The sequence below is a fragment of the Dendropsophus ebraccatus genome, chromosome 10 (assembly GCF_027789765.1).
Source record: "Dendropsophus ebraccatus isolate aDenEbr1 chromosome 10, aDenEbr1.pat, whole genome shotgun sequence".
NCBI classification, from domain to species: domain Eukaryota; kingdom Metazoa; phylum Chordata; class Amphibia; order Anura; family Hylidae; genus Dendropsophus; species Dendropsophus ebraccatus.
In genome coordinates this window covers 10,758,354-10,782,342 of record NC_091463.1, presented here as the reverse complement: position 1 = coordinate 10,782,342, position 23,989 = coordinate 10,758,354, and the positions used below count along the sequence as shown (strand labels likewise).

The 23,989-nt window shown below is 40.4% G+C and overlaps 1 protein-coding gene across 2 annotated transcripts in view; it reads left to right on the top strand.

The window, feature by feature from the left end:
• LOC138802576 (caM kinase-like vesicle-associated protein) overlaps positions 1-23,989 on the top strand; it is a 74,065-nt gene that overhangs the window by 6,818 nt on the left and 43,258 nt on the right. Inside the window, exon 1 of one of the 2 annotated variants that reach the window (XM_069986038.1) lies at positions 16,767-16,802. The exons of the other annotated variant lie outside the window; for it this stretch is intronic. Within the exon in view, the coding sequence (XP_069842139.1) occupies positions 16,796-16,802 (7 nt within the window). The 5' untranslated portion in view covers positions 16,767-16,795. Of the gene's footprint in view, positions 1-16,766; positions 16,803-23,989 lie in introns of those variants that run through there. 2 annotated transcript variants of the gene reach the window in all.

Sequence of the window (23,989 nt, the reverse complement as noted above, 5' to 3'; positions counted from 1 at the left end):
TGTATATGTATAACTATAATCATCTATATATGTATAACTATAATCACTTATATATGTATAACTATAGTCACCTATATATGTATAACTATAATCACTTATATATGTATAACTATAATCCCCTATATGTGTATAACTATAATCACTTATATATGTATAACTATAATCCCCTATATGTGTATAACTATAGTCACCTATATATGTATAACTATAATCACTTATATATGTATAACTATAATCCCCTATATATGTATAACTATAATCACTTATATATGTATAACTATTATCTATATATGTATATAAATATTTATGTATGTATTACTTTATATTTTAAAGAAAAAACTTTATTCATTTCCAAACCCTTACACTTACCTGTATACCGCCTACCACACCTATATACCACCTACCATACCTGTATACCTCCTACCATGCCTGTATACCACCTACCATACCTATATACCTCCTACCATGCCTATATACCACCTACCATGCCTATATACCACCTACCATACCTATATACCTCCTACCATGCCTGTATACCACCTACCATGCCTATATACCACCTACCATGCCTATATACCACCTACCATACCTATATACCACCTACCATACCTATATACCACCTACCATGCCTATATACCACCTACCATACCTATATACCTCCTACCATGCCTATATACCTCCTACCATGCCTATATACCTCCTACCATGCCTATATACCACCTACCATACCTATATACCACCTACCATGCCTATATACCTCCTACCATGCCTATATACCACCTACCATGCCTATATACCACATACCATACCTATATACCTCCTACCATGCCTTTATACCACCTACCATACCTATATACCTCCTACCATGCCTATATACCACCTACCATGCCTATATACCTCCTACCTTACCTATATACCACCTACCATACCTATATACCTCCTACCATGCCTATATACCACCTACCATGCCTATATACCACCTACCTTACCTATATACCACCTACCATGCCTATATACCACCTACCATACCTATATACCACCTACCATACCTATATACCTCCTACCATACCTATATACCTCCTACCATGCCTTTATACCACCTACCATACCTATATACCACCTACCATGCCTATATACCACCTACAATGCCTATATACCACCTACCATACCTATATACCACGTACCATACCTGTATACCTCCTACCATACCTATATACCACCTACCATACCTATATACCTCCTACCATACCTATATACCACCTACCATGCCTATATACCACCTACAATGCCTATATACCACCTACCATACCTATATACCACCTACCATACCTATATACCACGTACCATACCTGTATACCTCCTACCATACCTGTATACCACCTACCATACCTATATACCACGTACCATACCTGTATACCACCTACCATGCCTATATACCACCTACCATACCTATATACCTCCTACCATACCTATATACCTCCTACTATGCCTATATACCACCTACCATACCTATATACCACCTACCATGCCTATATACCTCCTACCATACCTATATACCTCCTACCATGCCTATATACCTCCTACCATACCTATATACCACCTACCATACCTATATACCTCCTACCATACCTATATACCTCCTACTATGCCTATATACCTCCTACCATACCTATATACCACCTACCATGCCTATATACCTCCTACCATACCTATATACCTCCTACCATGCCTATATACCACCTACCATACCTATATACCTCCTACTATGCCTATATACCACCTACCATACCTATATACCACCTACCATGCCTATATACCACCTACCATACCTATATACCACCTACCATACCTATATACCTCCTACTATGCCTATATACCACCTACCATACCTATATACCACCTACCATGCCTATATACCTCCTACCATGCCTATATACCACCTACCATACCTATATACCTCCTACTATGCCTATATACCACCTACCATACCTATATACCACCTACCATGCCTATATACCTCCTACCATACCTATATACCACCTACCATACCTATATACCTCCTACCATACCTATATACCTCCTACCATGCCTATATACCACCTACCATACCTATATACCTCCTACCATGCCTATATACCACCTACCATACCTATATACCACCTACCATGCCTATATACCACCTACCATACCTATATACCTCCTACCATGCCTATATACCTCCTACCATGCCTATATACCACCTACCATACCTATATACCTACTACCATACCTATATACCACCTACCATACCTATATACCACCTACCATACCTATATACCTCCTACCATGCCTATATACCACCTACCATACCTATATATCTCGTACCATACCTATATACCTCCTACCATGCCTATATACCAGCTACCATGCCTATATACCACCTACCATGCCTATATACCACCTACCATACCTATATACCTCCTACTATGCCTATATACCACCTACCATACCTATATACCACCTACCATGCCTATATACCACCTACCATACCTATATACCTCCTACCATACCTATATACCTCCTACCATGCCTATATACCACCTACAATGCCTATATACCACCTACCATACCTATATACCACGTACCATACCTGTATACCTCCTACCATGCCTATATACCACCTATCATACCTGTATACCTCCTACCATACCTATATACCTCCTACCATGCCTATATACCACCTAACATGCCTATATACCACCTACCATGTCTATATACCTCCTACCATACCTATATACCACGTACCATACCTGTATACCTCCTACCATGCCTATATACCACGTACCATACCTGTATACCTCCTACCATACCTGTATACCTTATACTATACTTATCTATCTATCTCGCAGTCTATGATTTAGTGCAGGCTATATATTGCATTCATGTGCACATGTTTAGTGTTTACATTCGCAGCAGTCAGGTCTTGCTTGTTGACTTCACAGATTCCAGCCCTTCAATCAACTTGGTTCATAAAATTTATATTGGAGTCGCTCTCTACTAATTAGTGATCCTGCAGCTTCCTGCTACTCCTGCTATCTATCTATCTATCTATCTATCTATCTATCTATCTATCTATCTCCTATCTATCTATCTATCTATCTCCTATCTATCTATCTATCTATCTATCTATCTATCTATCTATCTCCTATCTATCTATCTATCTATCTATCTATCTATCTATCTATCTATTTATCTCCTATCTATCTATCTATCTATCTATCTCCTATCTATCTATCTATCTCCTATCTATCTATCTATCTATCTATCTATCTATCTATCTATCTATCTCCTATCTATCTCCTATCTATCTATCTCCTATCTATCTATCTCCTATCTATCTATCTATCTATCTCCTATCTATCTATCTATCTCCTATCTATCTATCTATCTCCTATCTATCTCTCTATCTCCTATCTATCTCCTATCTATCTATCTATCTATCTATCTATCTATCTATCTATCTATCTATCTATCTATCTATCTATCTCCTATCTATCTATCTATCTCCTATCTATCTCTCTATCTCCTATCTATCTCCTATCTATCTATCTATCTATCTATCTATCTATCTATCTCCTATCTCCTATCTATCTCCTATCTATCTATCTATCTATCTATCTATCTATCTCCTATCTATCTATCTATCTATCTCCTATCTATCTATCTATCTCCTATCTATCTATCTATCTATCTATCTATCTATCTATCTATCTATCTATCTCCTATCTATCTCCTATCTATCTATCTATCTATCTATCTATCTATCTATCTCCTATCTATCTATCTCCTATCTATCTATCTATCTATCTATCTATCTATCTATCTATCTATCTATCTATCTATCTCCTATCTATCTATCTATCTATCTATCTATCTATCTCCTATCTATCTCCTATCTATCTATCTCCTATCTATCTATCTCCTATCTATCTATCTATCTATCTATCTATCTATCTATCTATCTATCTATCTCCTATCTATCTATCTATCTATCTATCTATCTATCTATCTATCTATCTCCTATCTATCTATCTCTCTATCTCCTATCTATCTCCTATCTATCTATCTATCTATCTATCTATCTATCTATCTATCTATCTATCTATCTATCTCCTATCTCCTATCTATCTATCTATCTATCTCCTATCTATCTATCTATCTATCTATCTATCTATCTATCTATCTCCTATCTATCTATCTATCTATCTATCTATCTCCTATCTATCTATCTCCTATCTATCTATCTATCTTCTATCTATCTCCTATCTATCTATCTATCTATCTCCTATCTATCTCCTATCTATCTATCTATCTATCTATCTCATATCTATCTATCTATCTATCTCCTATCTATCTATCTATCTATCTATCTATCTATCTATCTATCTATCTATCTATCTCCTATCTATCTCCTATCTATCTATCTATCTATCTATCTCCCATCTATCTATGTAGTATCCATCCCTCCATTGTACAGTAGTTATAGAAGCTTCCCCGCACAGTCTCAGTCTTCTATCCTTTCTCTTCCCTCCTTTCTCCTCCTGTAATTATCTGACATGAATTAATTCACTGATGTTTAAAGATGCCACTTTCATGGTATAATGAATTCATCCAGCCTGCGGCAATGTCAAGCAGAGATTTTAGAAAGCACCTGTCACACATAGTGGAGGCGTCCACTGAGAGGCGGCTCAGCCATGCTACATCACATCACTTCTCTATTAGAGTCCTCAGAGCTAAGCCCCTCCCACACCACAGCTAGCCCCACCCATTTCTTTTCTAAATCATATGCCCTGTTGTATTCAGCCCGACCCCACTTTGGAAATCAATGGCAGATCTGCGTATATTCTGGAGGCTAGCATACATTCTGGTTTTTCAGAATAGAAAATCACTACAAAGAGTGTCTCTAGCTCTGGAGGACCCAACCTGTCCATGCATTACACTTACAGCTCATTGACTTCAATAGACATCATCTAATGTTTAACGGGACTGTATCACCTAGATTGTTCTCACTGTTCAGAACTGCAATGTGTTTTTCTCATTTGTTGCTATTTTCTGATTGTAATTTTTTAAGAAATTTTTGTACATTATTATGGGGGCGGCCATTTTGCCTGAGCTATTTTTACACCATTTAGAGAGATGCTTTACAGCAAGCCCCATGGACCATAGACAAGAGTTGCCCCAATCAAGTGGAAGAGAAAGGCTACTGGGCCTTTACAGACCTTTACAGAGGTCATTCTACAGGGAGGAGTTCTTTGTATCTCTGTATCTATATACTGGTGTCACCTGTCACTGTACTCCTGTGTTATCTATATACTGGTGTCACCTGTCACTGTACTCCTGTGTTATCTATATACTGGTGTTACCTGTCACTGTACTCCTGTGTTATCTATATACTGGTGTCACCTGTCACTGTACTCCTGTGTTATCTATATACTGGCATCACCTGTCACTGTACTCCTGTGTTATCTATATACTGGTGTCACCTGTCACTGTACTCCTGTGTTATCTATGTACTGGTGTCACTTGTCACTGTACTCCTGTGTTATCTATATACTGGTGTCACCTGTCACTGTACTCCTGTGTTATCTATATACTGGTGTCACTTGTCACTGTACTCCTGTGTTATCTATATACTGGCATCACCTGTCACTGTACTCCTGTGTTATCTATATACTGGCATCACGTGTCACTGTACTCCTGTGTTATCTATGTACTGGTGTCACTTGTCACTGTACTCCTGTGTTATCTATATACTGGCATCACCTGTCACTGTACTCCTGTGTTATCTATATACTGGTGTCACCTGTCACTGTACTCCTGTGTTATCTATATACTGGTGTCACCTGTCACTGTACTCCTGAGTTATCTATATACTGGTGTCACTTGTCACTGTACTCCTGTGTTATATATATACTGGCATCACCTGTCACTGTACTCCTGTGTTATCTATGTACTGGTGTCACTTGTCACTGTACTCCTGTGTTATCTATATACTGGTGTCACCTGTCACTGTACTCCTGTGTTATCTATATACTGGTGTCACTTGTCACTGTACTCCTGTGTTATCTATATACTGGCATCACCTGTCACTGTACTCCTGTGTTATCTATATACTGGCATCACGTGTCACTGTACTGCTGTCTGTAATGATAAAGAGGAGATGGCTGGGAAATGATCTGTATAGAGCAGGAAGTGAGAATCACAAAGCTGTGCAGGAGGACAGTGACAGAAATCTCTCTATACAGCAGTGTGAATGGCTGAGTGTAAGTGCAGACACATTATAGCAGCAGTGTGCATAGCTGAGTGTGAGTGCAGGCACATTATAGTAGCAGTGTGTATAGCCGAGTGTAAGTGCAGGCACATTATAGCAGCAGTGTGTATAGCTGAGTTTGAGTGTAGGCACATTATAGCAGCAGTGTGTATAGCTGAGTGTAAGTGCAGGCACATTATAGCAGCAGTGTGTACAGCTGAGTGTGAGTGCAGGCACATTATAGCAGGAATGGAGAGGATGGGAAACACAAGGACTGACAGACTGCAGGGAGCATGAAGGAATGAGCAGGGCAGATGTGAGCACAGTATAGCAGCGCTCTCTGACCAGGGAGAGAGGGGTTACAGCTATGGAGAGATAATTTCCACAGTCCTGTCCCCTGATGTAAGCCCCAGCCTGAAGTGGACCTGCTATGATTTGGAAGGTGAGGGAGAATTCCTGGGTTAGAGTACAGGGCTGTAGACCCCGATATGCAGACCATACCCCTTCCCCCGCTCCCCCTCCCACCCAGTATAGGGAGCTCTTAAACATAAGCAATGCTCTTAATCCAAGTTACTCTTAAACCAAGGTACCACTGTACTTGCTTTATGTTTTGTAAAAAGTTTTCTATGTTTAAACAGTATACACACGACCAAACTGTGGTCTATGTTGCCTTTAAGCTGATATTTGGTCTTTTCTCTGTTCAAAAAAAAGACCAAACACAGGAAGAACCCCGTCCCTCCGCGATCACACAAGGACACCTGTTCATCATGCAGATTGTATGTATATATTATAGATATATATTATTAACTTTTACTAATTATATTATCAGCTCTGCAGCTAATTGGGAGACAAAGCTCTTTGTTATGTATAATGTCACTGTTTAGTTACAGAGGTTTTGATGCCGTGTGACAGGAGAGCTGACCATACAATGCGAGCACCCCCAGGATTTTCTGCTACTGAATGTGGACGCTAAGCACCTGTACACATGCGCATGATTGTACAAATTAATATAAAACCATGTCTGTGAGTGACTTTCTGTCTTTGGCCTCTTTTTTTCTTTTTTTTTTAAAAAAGACCAAATATCAGGAAGGGAGACACCTAGTGGCCACATGTACAAATTGATATAAACATAGTTCAACAAAAAAAAAAAAATCTTTTACTTCTATTGAAAAATCTCCAGTCTTCTAGTACTTATCATCTGCTGTATGTCCTACAGGAAGTGGTGTATTCTCTCCAGTCTGACACGGCTCTCTCTGCTGCCACCTTTGTCCATGTCAGGATCTGTCCAGAGCAGCAGCAAATCTCTAGAAAACATCTCCTGCTCTCCAGACTGGAACAAATACACAACTTCCTGCAGATCATACAGCAGCTAATAATTACTGGAAGACTTAAATTTTTTTTAAATAGAAGTACACTAAAAATGCACTCTCTGGCACCAGTTAATTTGAAAGTTTTTTTGTTTTTTTTTTGCTGAACTACCCCTTTAAGTGAGAGGAAGCTGGATGACCAGTTCTCCATCACTTCCATAATGGCTGAAATCAGATGCGACGTCCTGACGTGAGACATACTGTAGATATCTGGGTGTAGCGTGGCTTCAGTTTGCCTCCTCTAATTGTCTATGATGCGGATAATGAGTCAGACAGGGGTGTTTGTAAAGCGAGCAGGGTATGGCGAATGGCGGACGTCACCGCTTGCTTCCAGCAGAAACCATTAAGCAAACATCTCCAGCTTGTATATAAGTCTACACTATAAATATCTGCGAGCCACGTCCAGCGCGGCTTTCATCTCCATAGTGGGCCTTTGTAGCTGGTGGATCTGCTCATCCCAGTTCGGCTTTGACTGGGAAGCGTCGGAGGCTTTGAAAGCCGGCTCTGCTGCACATTATGCTTTGTGGTTTTATCATCCGCTCGATGGGGAGATTTTTTTTTGATATTGAGAAAAAAAACCCTGCAGGTTTTCATCCAGATCTCGTGTGTTTACCAGACGTTCCCTCGCCAGGTTATTTTGGAGACTCGATGCCCTCCGGGTCTGGTGGTTCTTCACAAGAGTTATATAAATAGTCATGGCTCCTTCTGTGTCCATAGACCCGAGGTTTAACCATGAAAAGACTCGGCTCTGCTGAGAACGGGAGATGGATGATGATCTGGAGAGGATGGATGATGATCTGTTCTGGAGAGGATGGATGATGATCTGTTCTGGAGAGGATGGATGATGATGATGATGATGATGATGCGGTTATGTTCCACAGATCCCTTTCTAGTAGAGATCCCGTTCCATTGAGGACAGATGAAGATTATTACACCGTGTAGAATGAGTGCGTACCCTGAAGGCCTTGTTCTAGAGAAGATGGACGATGATCATTAGAATACTACACAGATTATGTTCTAGAGAAGATGGACGATGATCATTAGAATACTACACAGATTATGTTCTAGAGAAGATGGACGACGATCATTAGAATACTACACAGATTATGTTCTAGAGAAGATGGACGATGATCATTAGAATACTACACAGATTATGTTCTAGAGAAGATGGACGACGATCATTAGAATACTACACAGATTATGTTCTAGAGAAGATGGACGATGATCATTAGAATACTACACAGATTATGTTCTAGAGAAGATGGATGACGATCATTAGAATACTACACAGATTATGTTCTAGAGAAGATGGACGACGATCATTAGAATACTACACAGATTATGTTCTAGAGAAGATGGACGATGATCATTAGAATACTACACAGATTATGTTCTAGAGAAGATGGACGATGATCATTAGAATACTACACAGATTATGTTCTAGAGAAGATGGACGATGATCATTAGAATACTACACAGATTATGTTCTAGAGAAGATGGACGATGATCATTAGAATATTACACAGATTATGTTCTAGAGAAGATGGACGATGATCATTAGAATACTACACAGATTATGTTCTAGAGAAGATGGACGATGATCATTAGAATACTACACAGATTATGTTCTAGAGAAGATGGACGACGATCATTAGAATACTACACAGATTATGTTCTAGAGAAGATGGACGACGATCATTAGAATACTACACAGATTATGTTCTAGAGAAGATGGACGACGATCATTAGAATACTACACAGACGGGGAGTATGCTGTTACACAGTTAATATTCTTATTATTGTATATGGATCTTTCTATGACTAGTTATTTGCTGCCACCTAGTGGTCGTTCTTGGTATGTTTTGTTTCCATGTTCCTTTATGGATACACCACCCATTTCCTGTGTATGTATTACCACTTCCTGCTTCTTCTTGGTGTATTTTCCTGCATCATGGCTGCCTGCATCTACCACATGTAACAGGGCTCCTGTATCCTGCATGCTAAGCTAAGGAAAGCATCATCTTTTGACCGCATAATACTAAATCCATTCATTCTGCTGTATTCCTGTTGTTTGATGTACAGAATAAACCAGCTTTTGGATGAAAACAGTGTTGGTGAGTTCAGCTATCTGATAAGGATTGTCCTCAGTGGTTACATCTGCTTATACAGGCCAGGCATAGAGGTCTTACAAGGGATAAATCACTACAACAATAATCTGAGTCAGAATAGTCAAAAGATGCATAGAATTCCTCCAGCCTGCTGTGTATATGTGTGTGCCTAATCTGCAATCAAGCTCAGTGCACCATCCACCATCTTGAATCACATTGTCGCACAAGCTTACTGCACTCCATGTGAATGATAAAAAACTGTTCCTCTACATTGAACTGTGTTACCTCACCTGTCTAAGCTGCTGTTGGTCTTCTTAAAGAGACAGTACCATTTTTTGCATAACAGTAAAAAATGTCTAGACAAGGCTCTAAACACTTTCTTATTGCCGAACCAATGCAGACACTTCATGCTACTGAACCGGCAGGCCCACAGGGAGCAGATCCGGCAGACATTACTGAACAGAGTGTAAAAACCAAACGTACAATAAAACCCACACAGAAACTCAGGGAAAACTATGAAGCCACTACAGATGAGTTCTCCAGAAACCTGTCAGACCTCTGGGACAGAACCTCACACTGTATGTCAGTTTTGTCACACTGTAATGATCAACCAGCCGAATTAATAGACTCTGTAAATCGCCTATGTGTCGCATATGAACGTTACCAGCGACTGTCTGTAAAGTACTCAGCTTTCCTGCAGGACTCTAATAAAGAGGATTCTTCAGAAGAACTGACAAGGACCAATGCACTGAATCAACAAAGGGATCTTGAAGTACAAAATGCTAAGTTTAAGGCAGAACTCCGCGTTACTCAACTGCAGGAGACCAGATATCACAGATCCACCTCAACAAAGCGCACTTCACTGTCCTCTAGATCCTCTCGCTCTAGAAATTCGACATTAAGTGACAAGCTAATAGAAGCCCGCGCTGATGCTGAAGCAAAAAAAGCGCAAAGTGCTTTTACCAGAAAGCAAGCAGAGGTAGAAGCACGCAAAGCAGCTTACCATGCTAAGATGGTAGCTCAGCAAGCAGAGGCAGATTCACAAATAAAGATTCTTCAAATGGAAGGGGAGGAAGCAGCTTCTACTGCAAGATTGAAAGTTCTTGAACAAGCAATGGAACAGAGCACTAATTTGGACTGTCTTATCTCAGCAGAACCAGAAGATCCAGTTGAACGCACCAGTGAATATGTACTAAAGCATAACATTTGTAAAGATACAGAATCATCAACTGTACCTCCTACTAAAGACACTGTACTGACTCTCAACACAGAGACCTCTCAACTCCATATGCCTGAGCCTCTTCAAGGCTACAACACAATTACATATATGCAGCAAACCACATCAACTCCTGCCAACAATAATGTGACCTTTGGTGACAAGCTGCAACTCAAGCCACAGCCAGCACAAGCCTTAGAGACCAAACCACAGTTAAATGCTCATGCAACATCATTTTACCCTGGTAAAGCTCACCCTACATCACCAGAGAACTTTCACAACCAATGGGTTCCACAAGTGACTTTGGCACCAAAGAGTGAGAAAACAGATTTGAATGATTTTGCCAAGTATATGGTACGCCGTGAGCTCATTAATACTAGTCTACAAAGGTTTGATGACTGTGCAGGGAACTACAGGGCCTGGAGAGCGACCTTCAAGGCTGCTATTGCTGATCTCAACCTTACTACTAAGGAAGAACTTGATCTGCTCATAAAGTGGCTGGGTCCAGAATCTGCTGATCGTGTCAAAAGACTGAGAACAGCACATGTTGACCATCCTGATGCAGGTCTTGTTGCTGCATGGACAAGACTTGAGCAAGCTTATGGTAGCTCTGAAGCCATAGAAAGCTCTCTATTCAAAAGACTACAAAACTTCCCAAAATTAGCAAACAAAGACTATCGCAAGCTGCAGGATCTAAGTGACCTCCTTATGGAGCTAGAGTTGGCAAAGACAGATCCACGTCTACCTGGACTAAGCTTCCTGGACACCGCTCATGGTGTCAACCCGGTGGTGTCTAAACTGCCATACAGCCTGCAAGAGAAATGGACACAACAGGGCTCAAAGTACAAAAGAGACTATAATGTATCCTTTCCTCCATTCTCATACTTTTGCAGGTTCATTAGTGATCAAGCTTGGATGAGAAATGACCCCAGCTTCAGCTTCAGTGAACCCAACGTGCCTGCTTCATCCTCATCATCAAGGTATGATAACACTGCACCTAAACGGAAAGACCTTAATAGAGCAATATCTGTCAAGAGGACAGACATCTCACCTTCCACTACCTCACCTAGTGATCAGAGCGTTGTGGATAACAAAGATAAAGACCCTAATCGCCAGTGTCCTATTCACAAGAAGCCTCACTCTCTTAAGAAATGTCGAGGGCTTAGGGCAAAGACTCTACAAGAGCGCAGGGAGATTCTACAGAAACTTGGAATATGTTTTAAGTGTTGTTCTTCTTATAGCCATCAAGCTAAAGACTGTAAAGTTGCCATCAAGTGCACAGAATGCAGTAGTGAAAAACATGTTACAGCTATGCATCCTACTCCACTTCCAGACAAACTACAGCAGCCAACTAACTCCCCCTCTGCCTCAAATCATGGCGGGGAGCAACAAAGTCATGCTCCAACCAAAGATAGTGTTTTCTCTTCATGCACAGAAGTATGTGGAGAAGGCTTGGATCATAAATGCTGTGCCAAGGTATGCCTAGTCAAGATATACCCGAAGGACCATCCTGAGAAAGCTGTTAGAATGTATGCCATAATAGATGAGCAAAGTAACAGATCCCTGGTCAAGCCTAAATTCTTTGAGATCTTTGGCATAGAAGGTCACGCCACACCGTATACTCTCAGAACCTGTTCTGGTCGCATAGAGACTTTCGGCAGAAGAGTCGATGGGTTCATGGTTTCTCACATCAAGGGGGAAGAGGGCATACCCCTACCAACATTAGTTGAGTGTGACCAGATACCAGATGAAAGGGAAGAAATTCCCACTCCTGAAGCCGCATATCATCATCCTCACTTAAGGCACCTTGTTGATGAGATTCCTGCAATGGATACCAATGCTGAAATTTTGGTCCTCCTAGGAAGAGACATTCTTAGAGTCCATAAAGTACGTGACCAGTGTGATGGACCTGACAACGCCCCTTATGCACAAAGACTTGACCTAGGCTGGGTAATAGTGGGCGATGTATGCTTGGACAGGATGTGTACGTCACCTGAGATCCGCTCCTTCAAAACTTACGTGTTGGGAAATGGACGTGCCTCACACTTTAAACGATGTCCTCACCATTATGAAATAAAAGAGAAGCCTCTTGACATCATCCAAGTACGGCATGTTACTTCTGTCCTTTGTGATGACAATCTAGGTGCTGGAGTGTTTAGTACTACAAGTGATGACAACAAAATAGCCTTGTCAATTGAAGACAAAGAGTTCATCAAAATAATGGACAAAGAATTCTTCCAGGATGAGTCTAACAGCTGGGTTGCGCCATTACCACTTCGTGCTGCAAGGGCCAAACTCCCAAGCAATCGTGAACAGGCTATATCCAGATTCAATTCACTTCAACGAACACTAAAGAACAGACCTGAAATGAAGGACCATTTCATTGCTTTTATGAAAAGGATCTTTGACAATGATCATGCGGAACCTGCACCACCGCTTCAAGAACACGAAGAGTGCTGGAACCTGCCCTTCTTCGGAGTGTATCACCCCCGCAAGCCTAAACAAATCAGGGTAGTATTTGATTCCAGTGCCAAGCAGCAAGGTGTATCCTTGAACGATGTTCTTCTCACGGGCCCAAATCTAACCAACAACCTTGTAGGTGTACTTATGAGGTTTAGAAGAGAGCCAGTTGCAATAATTGCCGACATTGGGCAAATGTTTCATTGCTTCATTGTACGTGAAGACCATAGGAACTTCCTAAGGTTTCTGTGGCACCGAAACAACAACATGGACAATGAGATCATGGAATATCGTATGAAAGTACATGTTTTTGGGAATAGTCCCTCACCCGCTGTTGCAACATATGGTTTAAGAAGGACTGCCCTTGATGGAGAAAAGGAGTATGGTGTGGATGCTCGACACTTCGTTGAGAGAGACTTTTATGTTGACGATGGGCTTAAGTCTTTACCTACAGATGAAGAAGCCATAGACCTGCTCCAAAGGACACAAGGTATGCTCTCTGAGGCTAACCTCAGACTACACAAGATTGCCTCAAATAGTGTTGCCGTTATGAAGGCCTTTCAACCTGATGATCACGCAACAGGGTTTAAAGATCTAAGCCTGGGGATGGACATGCCACCTGAACAGCGAAGTCTAGGCCTACGGTGGGACTTATCAAAGGATACCTTCGGCTTTCAAGTCAACTTTGCAGATAAGCCATTTACCAAGCGTGGTGTTCTGTCAGTAGTGAACAGCTTGTACGATCCAATGGGATTTGTGGCTCCCATCACTGTACAAGGCAAATCCTTGCTTAGGCAGTTCTCAGAGACTGTTAAAGATTGGGACGCTCCACTGCCAGCAGACAAGCTCTCCAAGTGGGAGTCCTGGAAACAATCTCTACGTGCCTTAGATGGAATCCGTATACCACGCTGCTACACTTCAGCTTCACTTTCTACAAGTCAGAGAAAGGAGCTTCACATCTTCTCAGATGCATCTACTGAGGCCATAGCAGCTGTTGCCTACCTCAAGGTAAAAGACTCTTCTAATCGTACCCACATAGGGTTTCTGTTTGGGAAAGCTAAGTTAGCACCTAAGCCAGAACACACTATCCCTAGGCTTGAACTTTGTGGGACCATTCTAGCTGTAGAAATTGCAGATTTCATAGTACGTGAGCTGGACATTCTGATAGATGACATCAAGTTCTACACAGATAGCAAGGTTGTTCTAGGCTACATATACAACCAGACTAAACGTTTCTATGTGTATGTCAGCAACCGTGTTGAAAGAATCAGGAAGTCATCTAAACCTGAACAATGGCATTATGTTCCATCTGAAATGAATCCTGCAGATCATGCAACTAGACCAGTGTCTGCAAGCGCCTTTGCTAATTCTTCTTGGATATCAGGTCCTGAATTCCTGCTGGATCAGTCAGAAGAAACGCCAGCTGAAATCTTCAGTATTCTAGAACCTGACAAAGATCCAGAGATTCGTCCGGAAGTGAAAACCCTCATCACCCGAACTAAACAAAGACTTGTCTTGGACGATCCAGAGAACCCAGCTATCCTTACTCCAGCTGCTCTACTTACCCAGAAGCTTGGGTCCATTCCTGTTCCACCTGGAGACTTTAAATCAGGAAATCTGTGCTATTACCAGTGGAAGAGAGTACAACACCTTGCCGACTGCTTCTGGAATCGTTGGAAGATGGAATATCTTTCTACTCTGCAAGGACGGAGGATATGGCAACGCCTGAACCCTAACATTAAGGTTGGAGATCTTGTTCTACTCAAGGATCAACAAGCCGCAAGAATCGAGTGGCCTATGGGACTTATTATAGAGAGCATTCTTAGTGATGACGGTAAGGTACGCAAGGTGGAGGTGAGAGTTGCAAGACAAGGGACTGTAAAGACTTTCATCAGGCCTATCACGGAACTTATCTTGCTCTTGCCCTGTGGAGAATGAACTTGAGTATGCTGCTGGATCCTACCTTTGACTTGAATTCCCATAATTGTCGCATTATTTGCATGTTTTTTTTTGTCTTTCAGGTTCAAGACATCTAAGCAAATTGCACTGTTGTTTATTTGCGATTGTATAACTACCGTTATGGTGTAAATAGTGACATTTGCACGCCAGACGGGGAGTATGCTGTTACACAGTTAATATTCTTATTATTGTATATGGATCTTTCTATGACTAGTTATTTGCTGCCACCTAGTGGTCGTTCTTGGTATGTTTTGTTTCCATGTTCCTTTATGGATACACCACCCATTTCCTGTGTATGTATTACCACTTCCTGCTTCTTCTTGGTGTATTTTCCTGCATCATGGCTGCCTGCATCTACCACATGTAACAGGGCTCCTGTATCCTGCATGCTAAGCTAAGGAAAGCATCATCTTTTGACCGCATAATACTAAATCCATTCATTCTGCTGTATTCCTGTTGTTTGATGTACAGAATAAACCAGCTTTTGGATGAAAACAGTGTTGGTGAGTTCAGCTATCTGATAAGGATTGTCCTCAGTGGTTACATCTGCTTATACAGGCCAGGCATAGAGGTCTTACAAGGGATAAATCACTACAACAATAATCTGAGTCAGAATAATTAGAATACTACACAGATTATGTTCTAGAGAAGATGGACGATGATCATTAGAATACTACACAGATTATGTTCTAGAGAAGATGGACGATGATCATTAGAATATTACACAGATTATGTTCTAGAGAAGATGGACGATGATCATTAGAATACTACACAGATTATGTTCTAGAGAAGATGGACGATGATCATTAGAATACTACACAGATTATGTTCTAGAGAAGATGGACGACGATCATTAGAATACTACACAGATTATGTTCTAGAGAAGATGGACGACGATCATTAGAATACTACACAGATTATGTTCTAGAGAAGATGGACGACGATCATTAGAATACTACACAGATTATGTTCTAGAGAAGATGGACGACGATCATTAGAATACTACACAGATTATGTTCTAGAGAAGATGGACGATGATCATTAGAATATTACACAGATTATGTTCTAGAGAAGATGGACGATGATCATTAGAATACTACACAGATTATGTTCTAGAGAAGATGGACGATGATCATTAGAATACTACACAGTTAGATTGTGTTCTAGAGAAGATGGACGACGATCATTAGAATACTACACAGATTATGTTCTAGAGAAGATGGACGATGATCATTAGAATACTACACAGTTAGATTATGTTCTAGAGAGAATGGATGATGACAATCATATAATTATTACAGGATAAGCGTCTACCCTGAAGGCTGTTTGCTGGAGAAGAGGGATAAGGATCATTACAATGTTACTCAGTTATAGTCTTAGGATCCCGTTCTAGAGGATGGATGGTGGGTACATTACATTCCTGTTGTCGAATGAGGGACTATACCATTGGTCTAGAGAAGGTGGGTGATGATTAATATGTTACCTTTATAGAATGGGGAACTATACCATTGGTCTAGAAAAGGTGGATGATCATTGCTATGTTACTTTTATAGAATGAGGGAGTATACTGTAGCCATTGATCTTAAGAAGTTGAAGGATGATTAGTAAGCTAGTATTATAAAAGTATACTGTAGACATCTAGAGGAGATGGATGAGGGTTACTAAGTTACTAATAAAGGACTATACCGTACTTATTGGTCTAGAGAAGATGGATGATGATTACTATTATGCATTGGAGGACTTAACTGTAGATATTGGTCTAGAGAAGATGGATGATGATTACTATTATGCATTGGAGGACTTAACTGTAGATATTGGTCTAGAGAAGATGGATGATGATTACTATTATAGAATGGAGGACTATACTGTAGATATTGGTCTAGAGAAGATGGATGATGATTACTATTATAGAATGGAGGACTATACTGTAGATATTGGTCTAGAGAAGATGGATGATGATTACTATTATAGAATGGAGGATTATACTGTAGATATTGGTCTAGAGAAGATGGATGATGATTACTATTATAAAATGAAGAAATATAAAGTAGATAGAAGTCTAGAGAAGGTGGGTGATGATTAGTAAATTTCTTTCTTGTGAATTGTTAAAGCAATGAATATCCTTGTCTATGGGAAGTGAGATGGATGTTCCAGTGAAGGGTCATGATAATACAATGGGGTAATGATCTGGAGTTTCTGAAATTAATAAATATCATTAGGAGAATATATTGGAAGTAGATAATACCATAAAAGTCTAGAGATGATGAATGATGAGTACTGGATCTATAAATAATTATTACTTGTTGTTCCAGGTACAATGGATAGTGATGATTAGACAAATATTACATCATAAGGTTGTACCTTTAAGCAGTGGACTGGGGTTTCCGGGGCCCACCAGGGGAAATGGTCCTGGGGGCCCACCAATGAAGAACCAGTGAGAAAAGACATGTCAGTCAGTGTAAGTGCAGGTTCTAAAGCAAGGGGGGGGGGGCATGGGAGGATTCTCCGGTCCCATGGTGGGGCAGTCCGACACGGCCTTTAAGGTCTACATTAGTAGCTGATTATTATGCAATTGGATTTTATTCTAAAGATCCTGTTCTAGAGAATATGGATGGTGATAACATTAACTGATTACTGTAGAATTATAGCCTGAGGAACTAGTTCTAAACCAACAGATGATGATCATCAAATTGTTATTATGGAATTAGAATATATTCTGAAGATTATTAGAAGATTCTAGAGAGTTTGGATGATGATAGAATGAGGGTTATTATAGAGTTAGATTCTATTCAGTTCTAGAGAGTATGGATGATGATCATCAGAGAGTTATTATAGAGTAAGATTCTTTTCTGTTCAAGAAAGTATGGATGATGATTGTCAGAGGGTTATTATAAAGTTAGATACTATTCTGTTCTAGAGAGTATGGATGATGATCATCAGAGGGTTATTATAAAGTTAGATACTATTCTGCTCTAGAGAGTATGGATGATGATCATCAGAGGGTTATTATAGAGTTAGATACTAGAGATGAGCGAACCTCTAGCATGCTCGAGTCAATCCAAACCCGAACTTTTGGCATTTGATTAGCGGTGGCTGCTGAAGTTGGATAAAGCCCTAAGGGTATGTGGTAATCTTGGATATAGTCATTGGCTGTATCCATGTTTTCCAGACAACCTTAGAGCTTTATCCAAGTTCAGCAGCCCCAACTAATCAAACCGAACCCGGTTCGCTCATCTCTATTAGATACTCTTCTCTTCTAGAGAGTATGGATAATGGTCACCAGCTTGTTATTATAGAATTAGATTCTATTCTGTTCTAGAGAGTATGGATGATGATCATCAGAGGGTTATTATAGAGTTAGATACTCTTCTCTTCTAGAGAGTATGGATAATGATCACCAGATTGTTATTATAGAATTAGATTCAATTCTGTTCTAGACAGTCTGGATGATGATCATCAGAGGGTTATTATAGAGTAAAGGCTCTATTCCACGGAACGATTATCGTCCGTATTCTTCCGATAATCGTCCCGTGGAATAGAAGGCAACGATCAGCCGACATCATTCATGTCAGCTGATCGTTGCGTCATTTGTCTTTTATTGTACCATTACACATAAAGTACCATTACACATGTTGAAAGACAAACGATTCATACAGCAATGATCTGCTGCCGCTGCTCCGTGGAGAAGGAGCGGCAGCAGCAGACCGCTGCTGTAAGCTATGGGCTGCCCGGACGATCTAGCGATCACCGGGCAGCCCCCCCTACCCCACGGCCCTTCCCGGACTCACTCACTCGATGCTGCAGCGTGGAATAGGGGCGGCAGCGAGCGGGGAATGAGTCGGCCCGTGGAATAGGGCCTTTAGATTATTTTCTGTTCTATAGAGTATGGATGATGATCTTCAGAGGGTTATTATAGAATTAGATTGTATTCTGTTCTAGAGAGTATGGATGATGATTGTCCGGGGGTTATAATAGATTTTGATTGTATTCTGTTGTAGAGAGTATGGATAATGATCATCAGAGGGTTATTATAGAGTTTTATTCTATTCTCTTCTAGAGTATGGATGATGATTGTCCGGGGGTTATAATAGAATTAGATTGTATTCTGTTCTAGAGAGTATGGATGATGATTGTCCAGGGGTTATATTAGAATTAGATTGTATTCTGTTCTAGAGAGTATGGATGATGATCATCAGAAGGTTATCATAGAGTTATATTCTATTCTCTTCTAGAGTATGGATGATGATTGTCCGGGGGTTATAATAGAATTAGATTGTATTCTGTTCTAGAGAGTATGGATGATGATTGTCCAGGGGTTATATTAGAATTAAATTGTATTCTGTTCTAGAGAGTATGGATGATGATCATCAGAAGGTTATCATAGAGTTATATTCTATTCTCTTCTAGAGAGTATGGATGATGATTGTCAGGTTGTTATGATAGAATTAGGTTATGTCCTCACAATCTCTTTCTACACAGTTCAAGGATGATCATCAGACTGTGATCACAGAATTAGATTACATTCTGATTGATGATTATTACATGATCTGATGATCCTATTCTGGATAATGATATGTTCATGTTAAATAATGTATGAGAATGATTGTCTGATTATTGTAGAATCGGATTATATTGTGAGGAGCTTGTTCTAGACAATATTCATTATACTGACGATCATTTGATGATTATTACCTGATCCTTTCTTAGCAAATTATCTGCGACTCCTCTAGAACAGATGGATGATGAATATTGTAGAATTGGATGAGATTCTGGAGATGATTCCAGAAGATTGTTATCCAGGCATTAGGTCATTATGTGTGTGTGTTCCTGATCTAGATGAGATGCCTATGGCTGATATAGCTAAGAACGCCTTCTATAAGGTCACCATCTAGAGAGGACGGGTAATGAGCTCTAGGTAATTGTTTCAGCCAAATGAGAAAATATTCCTTTACTTTATGTTATTCTACAGATAAAGTGGACGGTTAATGATCTGTGGATGATTAAAAGAAAAAAAGTGACATTTCCCAGTTCCGGGTGGAACAGTCAGCAATGTAATGAAGGCCAATTACGTATAGAGGTCTGTGTTGGTAGACGGGGAACATAATGGTTCATGGATGATCTTTATAGACTGAGGGAACAGTCATTGGCTACATAGTAATTAGCTGAGGACGATAATGGACAGATTGACAAACATGGTCTGAAACGCTAATAACGTTCCGTCACTAGAGAGAATGCGTATGGCGAGGAGAATCTGTGTGATACCATCATGGACATTATATATATGTATCTAAGCATGCCGAAGCTCAGAGACGGATCAGATCATCCCCGCAGGGCCGCACGGTGAATAATGACCAGCAGACAATCATCAAAGAAAAACTGGATTTTCTGAACATCATCGCTCTCCAGAGAATGAAACACTGGCGATAGTCTGTAGGTTCCTGAACTAGAGGAGACGGATAATGATTTGTAGATTATCATCATGGGAGGGGTAATAATCTGCAGGACCCCGGAGAAGCCTGGTATCTTCTATGAGTGATGACTCCATGGCCAGAAACAGAACAATCTCCTGCTGATTCCTTCCATACTATATCTTTATAATGGTCAGAGCTCATTTTCGTAACTCAGACCTTAACCCTGCGTCATATGTAATACATGTAAAGTGATCAATGTATGGCTTCCTCCAGCCACCGCCTGTGAGAGGCCAACTGCATAGATAGTAATACCGCTAGGACTGGACTCAATGGGAACTATATCAATCTGGATGGCGTGAACGCCCAATAACGTCAGCTGCAGATAAAAAGTATTTTACCAAGGAGAATGGCTTGAATAATAACTCTCACCAAAGCTTCCATAGCAGTGGCAAGTTCTGTCTGTATGGTAGGTAGAAAAAGATGTCGTACATAGGTTTACAAAGAGCATAGTAAATGTGACCTATACTATGAATTTATATAGGAGACTAAAAATAATGCACCTTATCTACAAGGTGTGTGTATAGGACTATAACTACTATAATACTGCTCCTATATACAAGACTATAACTACTATAATACTGCTCCTATATGCAAGAATATAACTACTATAATACTGCTCCTATATACAGGAATATAACTACTATAATACTGCTCCTATATACAGGAATATAACTACTATAATACTGCTCCTATATACAGGAATATAACTACTATAATACTGCTCCCTTTATACAGGAATATAACTACTATAATACTGCTCCTATATACAGGAATATAACTACTATAATACTGCTCCCTATATACAGGAATATAACTACTATAATACTGCCTCCTATATACAGGAATATAACTACTATAATACTGCCCCTATATACAGGAATATAACTACTATAATACTGCCTCCTATATACAAGAATATAACTACTATAATACTGCTCCCTATATACAGGAATATAACTACTATAATACTGCTCCTATATACAGGAATATAACTACTATAATACTGCTCCCTATATATAGGAATATAACTACTATAATACTGCCTCCTATATACAAGAATATAACTACTATAATACTGCTCCCTATATATAGGAATATAACTACTATAATACTTCCTCCTATGAAGATGTAGATGCAGTTGTGTCCGTATTATGGCAGCAAGTCCCCGTCTGTCCGTAGGTCAGGTGTCAGTGTAGGTCAGTAGACATGCAGTCAGGCCAGGACAGTTGTAATAAGGACGTGTAATGTAAAACCAGTCTTAATGAATTTACTATCATCCCTGTTTACAAGTAAATCTGTTCGCTCTTTGGTCGGCAGTATAAAAGACCGAGTCGGAATCCTTCAGGTCCTTAATCAAAAGACAATGGGTAATGATGTGTTGCTGATCTGTACAGAGGAATTAGATTTGGCAGGTCTCAGTATAGATAATGATCCATAGCTGATTATTATGGGAGAATACGCTAATTCCTCGTTTCCGTGAGGGCGGATAATAGTGGATGATTGACATGAAAGGAGTCTGTTTGCCGGAGAAATTGTTCATTGTCCAATTAGAGTGTTTGAGTTCCCGACCTGTGTAATTTGGATCCTGATCTTCAGATTATTATTGGAGAATGTGTTAGCTGGTGTTGTTGCGGCTCCTGGTCCTCACAGATGGCAGATCTCTAATCTGTGAGCCTCTAATTATAGACGCTGAGATGATACCGGCGATATTTCTAGACAAGGAATTTTGTTCATTTGGTGGCTGTGGAGCAGACAGTCCTGCGCACAGTAATTGCTCCCCCGCGACGTTAGGTAAATCATCAATGTATCGGCCAAGCTTCTCCGCAACTGGAGCTGAAAACATTCCGCTAATTAGAGCAAGTGGGAATTGGGAAGTCACTGTAGTTTATGTATATGTTACTATATGCGGAGCGAGGACACCGTCTTAGGCCCAGCCACCAGGAGGAAGACATTCGGCTCTCTAGTCAGAAGACTTTCATCCCCAGCCGCTATGATGTCACTTTTTTTTTTATAATGTTCAGTGACCCATTCTGGCCCTGAAAGTTCTTGTCGTAAAACGCTGCCCTTCTTGGTTCTTATTAAATGGATTATTTGTACCAGAGAGTAGTAAACCAGTGCATTGTGGGTATTGGCGCTGCCGTCACTTGTGCAGCTTCTAAATAATAAAGTATCCATCAGAATGTGCCGACGCGTTGTACAACAATCCGGGGACTGAGAGTGTTTTTGTTGGTTAGTCTCCTCCAGGCCCGCGTCCTTCTACATTACAGGTGTCAAACCCACAGCCTTCCATCTGGTGAAAAACTACAATTCCCATCATGCCTGGCTTTTTCTGTCCAAGCATGATGACATTTGTAGTTTTACATCAGCTGGAGCATCAGAGGTTTGATCCCCCTGTTGTACATGATGTATGACTACAGCCCATCACCCATCTCCGCTCCTCTGTGACATGCTTGCTGCTGCACGGAGCCCAGTCTGTAGCCTCTCCTGTACATTCACTTACACCTATGTATGAATGGTAATAAGTACCACACTAGAATAATAAACCTACATTCCTCAGATATAGAAATGTAACAAAGTTTTAGACTTTCTCTGTCGATTTTGAAGGGGTACTCCACTTAAATTTTCTTTTAAAAAGGTTCAATTCCCACCCATAATCTAAGCTTGTGTGTAATAGGTTTCTATTACATGAATTGAAGCTGCAGAAAATCCTCACCTCCTGGTCCACCTCGTCTCGGCTCCTCTGTCCTCCCCCTCCCTTCTGAGACAGAGGTCACATGATCTATGTCTCTTCTGTTGCCAGGCAAGCTGCAACACCTTATATGTAACCTCACCCACCACTGACATCACACCTATCAATGAGCACCAGGCCAAGGTGTGGCGAAACAACAGAGCAGTGACAACCTCCTGAGCAGTATAAAGCAAAGGGAAAACTGTGGTTTCATTTACCTCTCTCTATTTCTAATCTATCTATATAGATGGATGGATGGATGGATAGATATTTGTTTACAGTGTAAGGCAGAAGCAGATTGAGACGGCTATGGGCAGATACTATAAGATGAGATGGATACTTGGCATTTGGCTCTGTGGTGCAATGCATGCTGGGAAATGTAGTTTTCCGG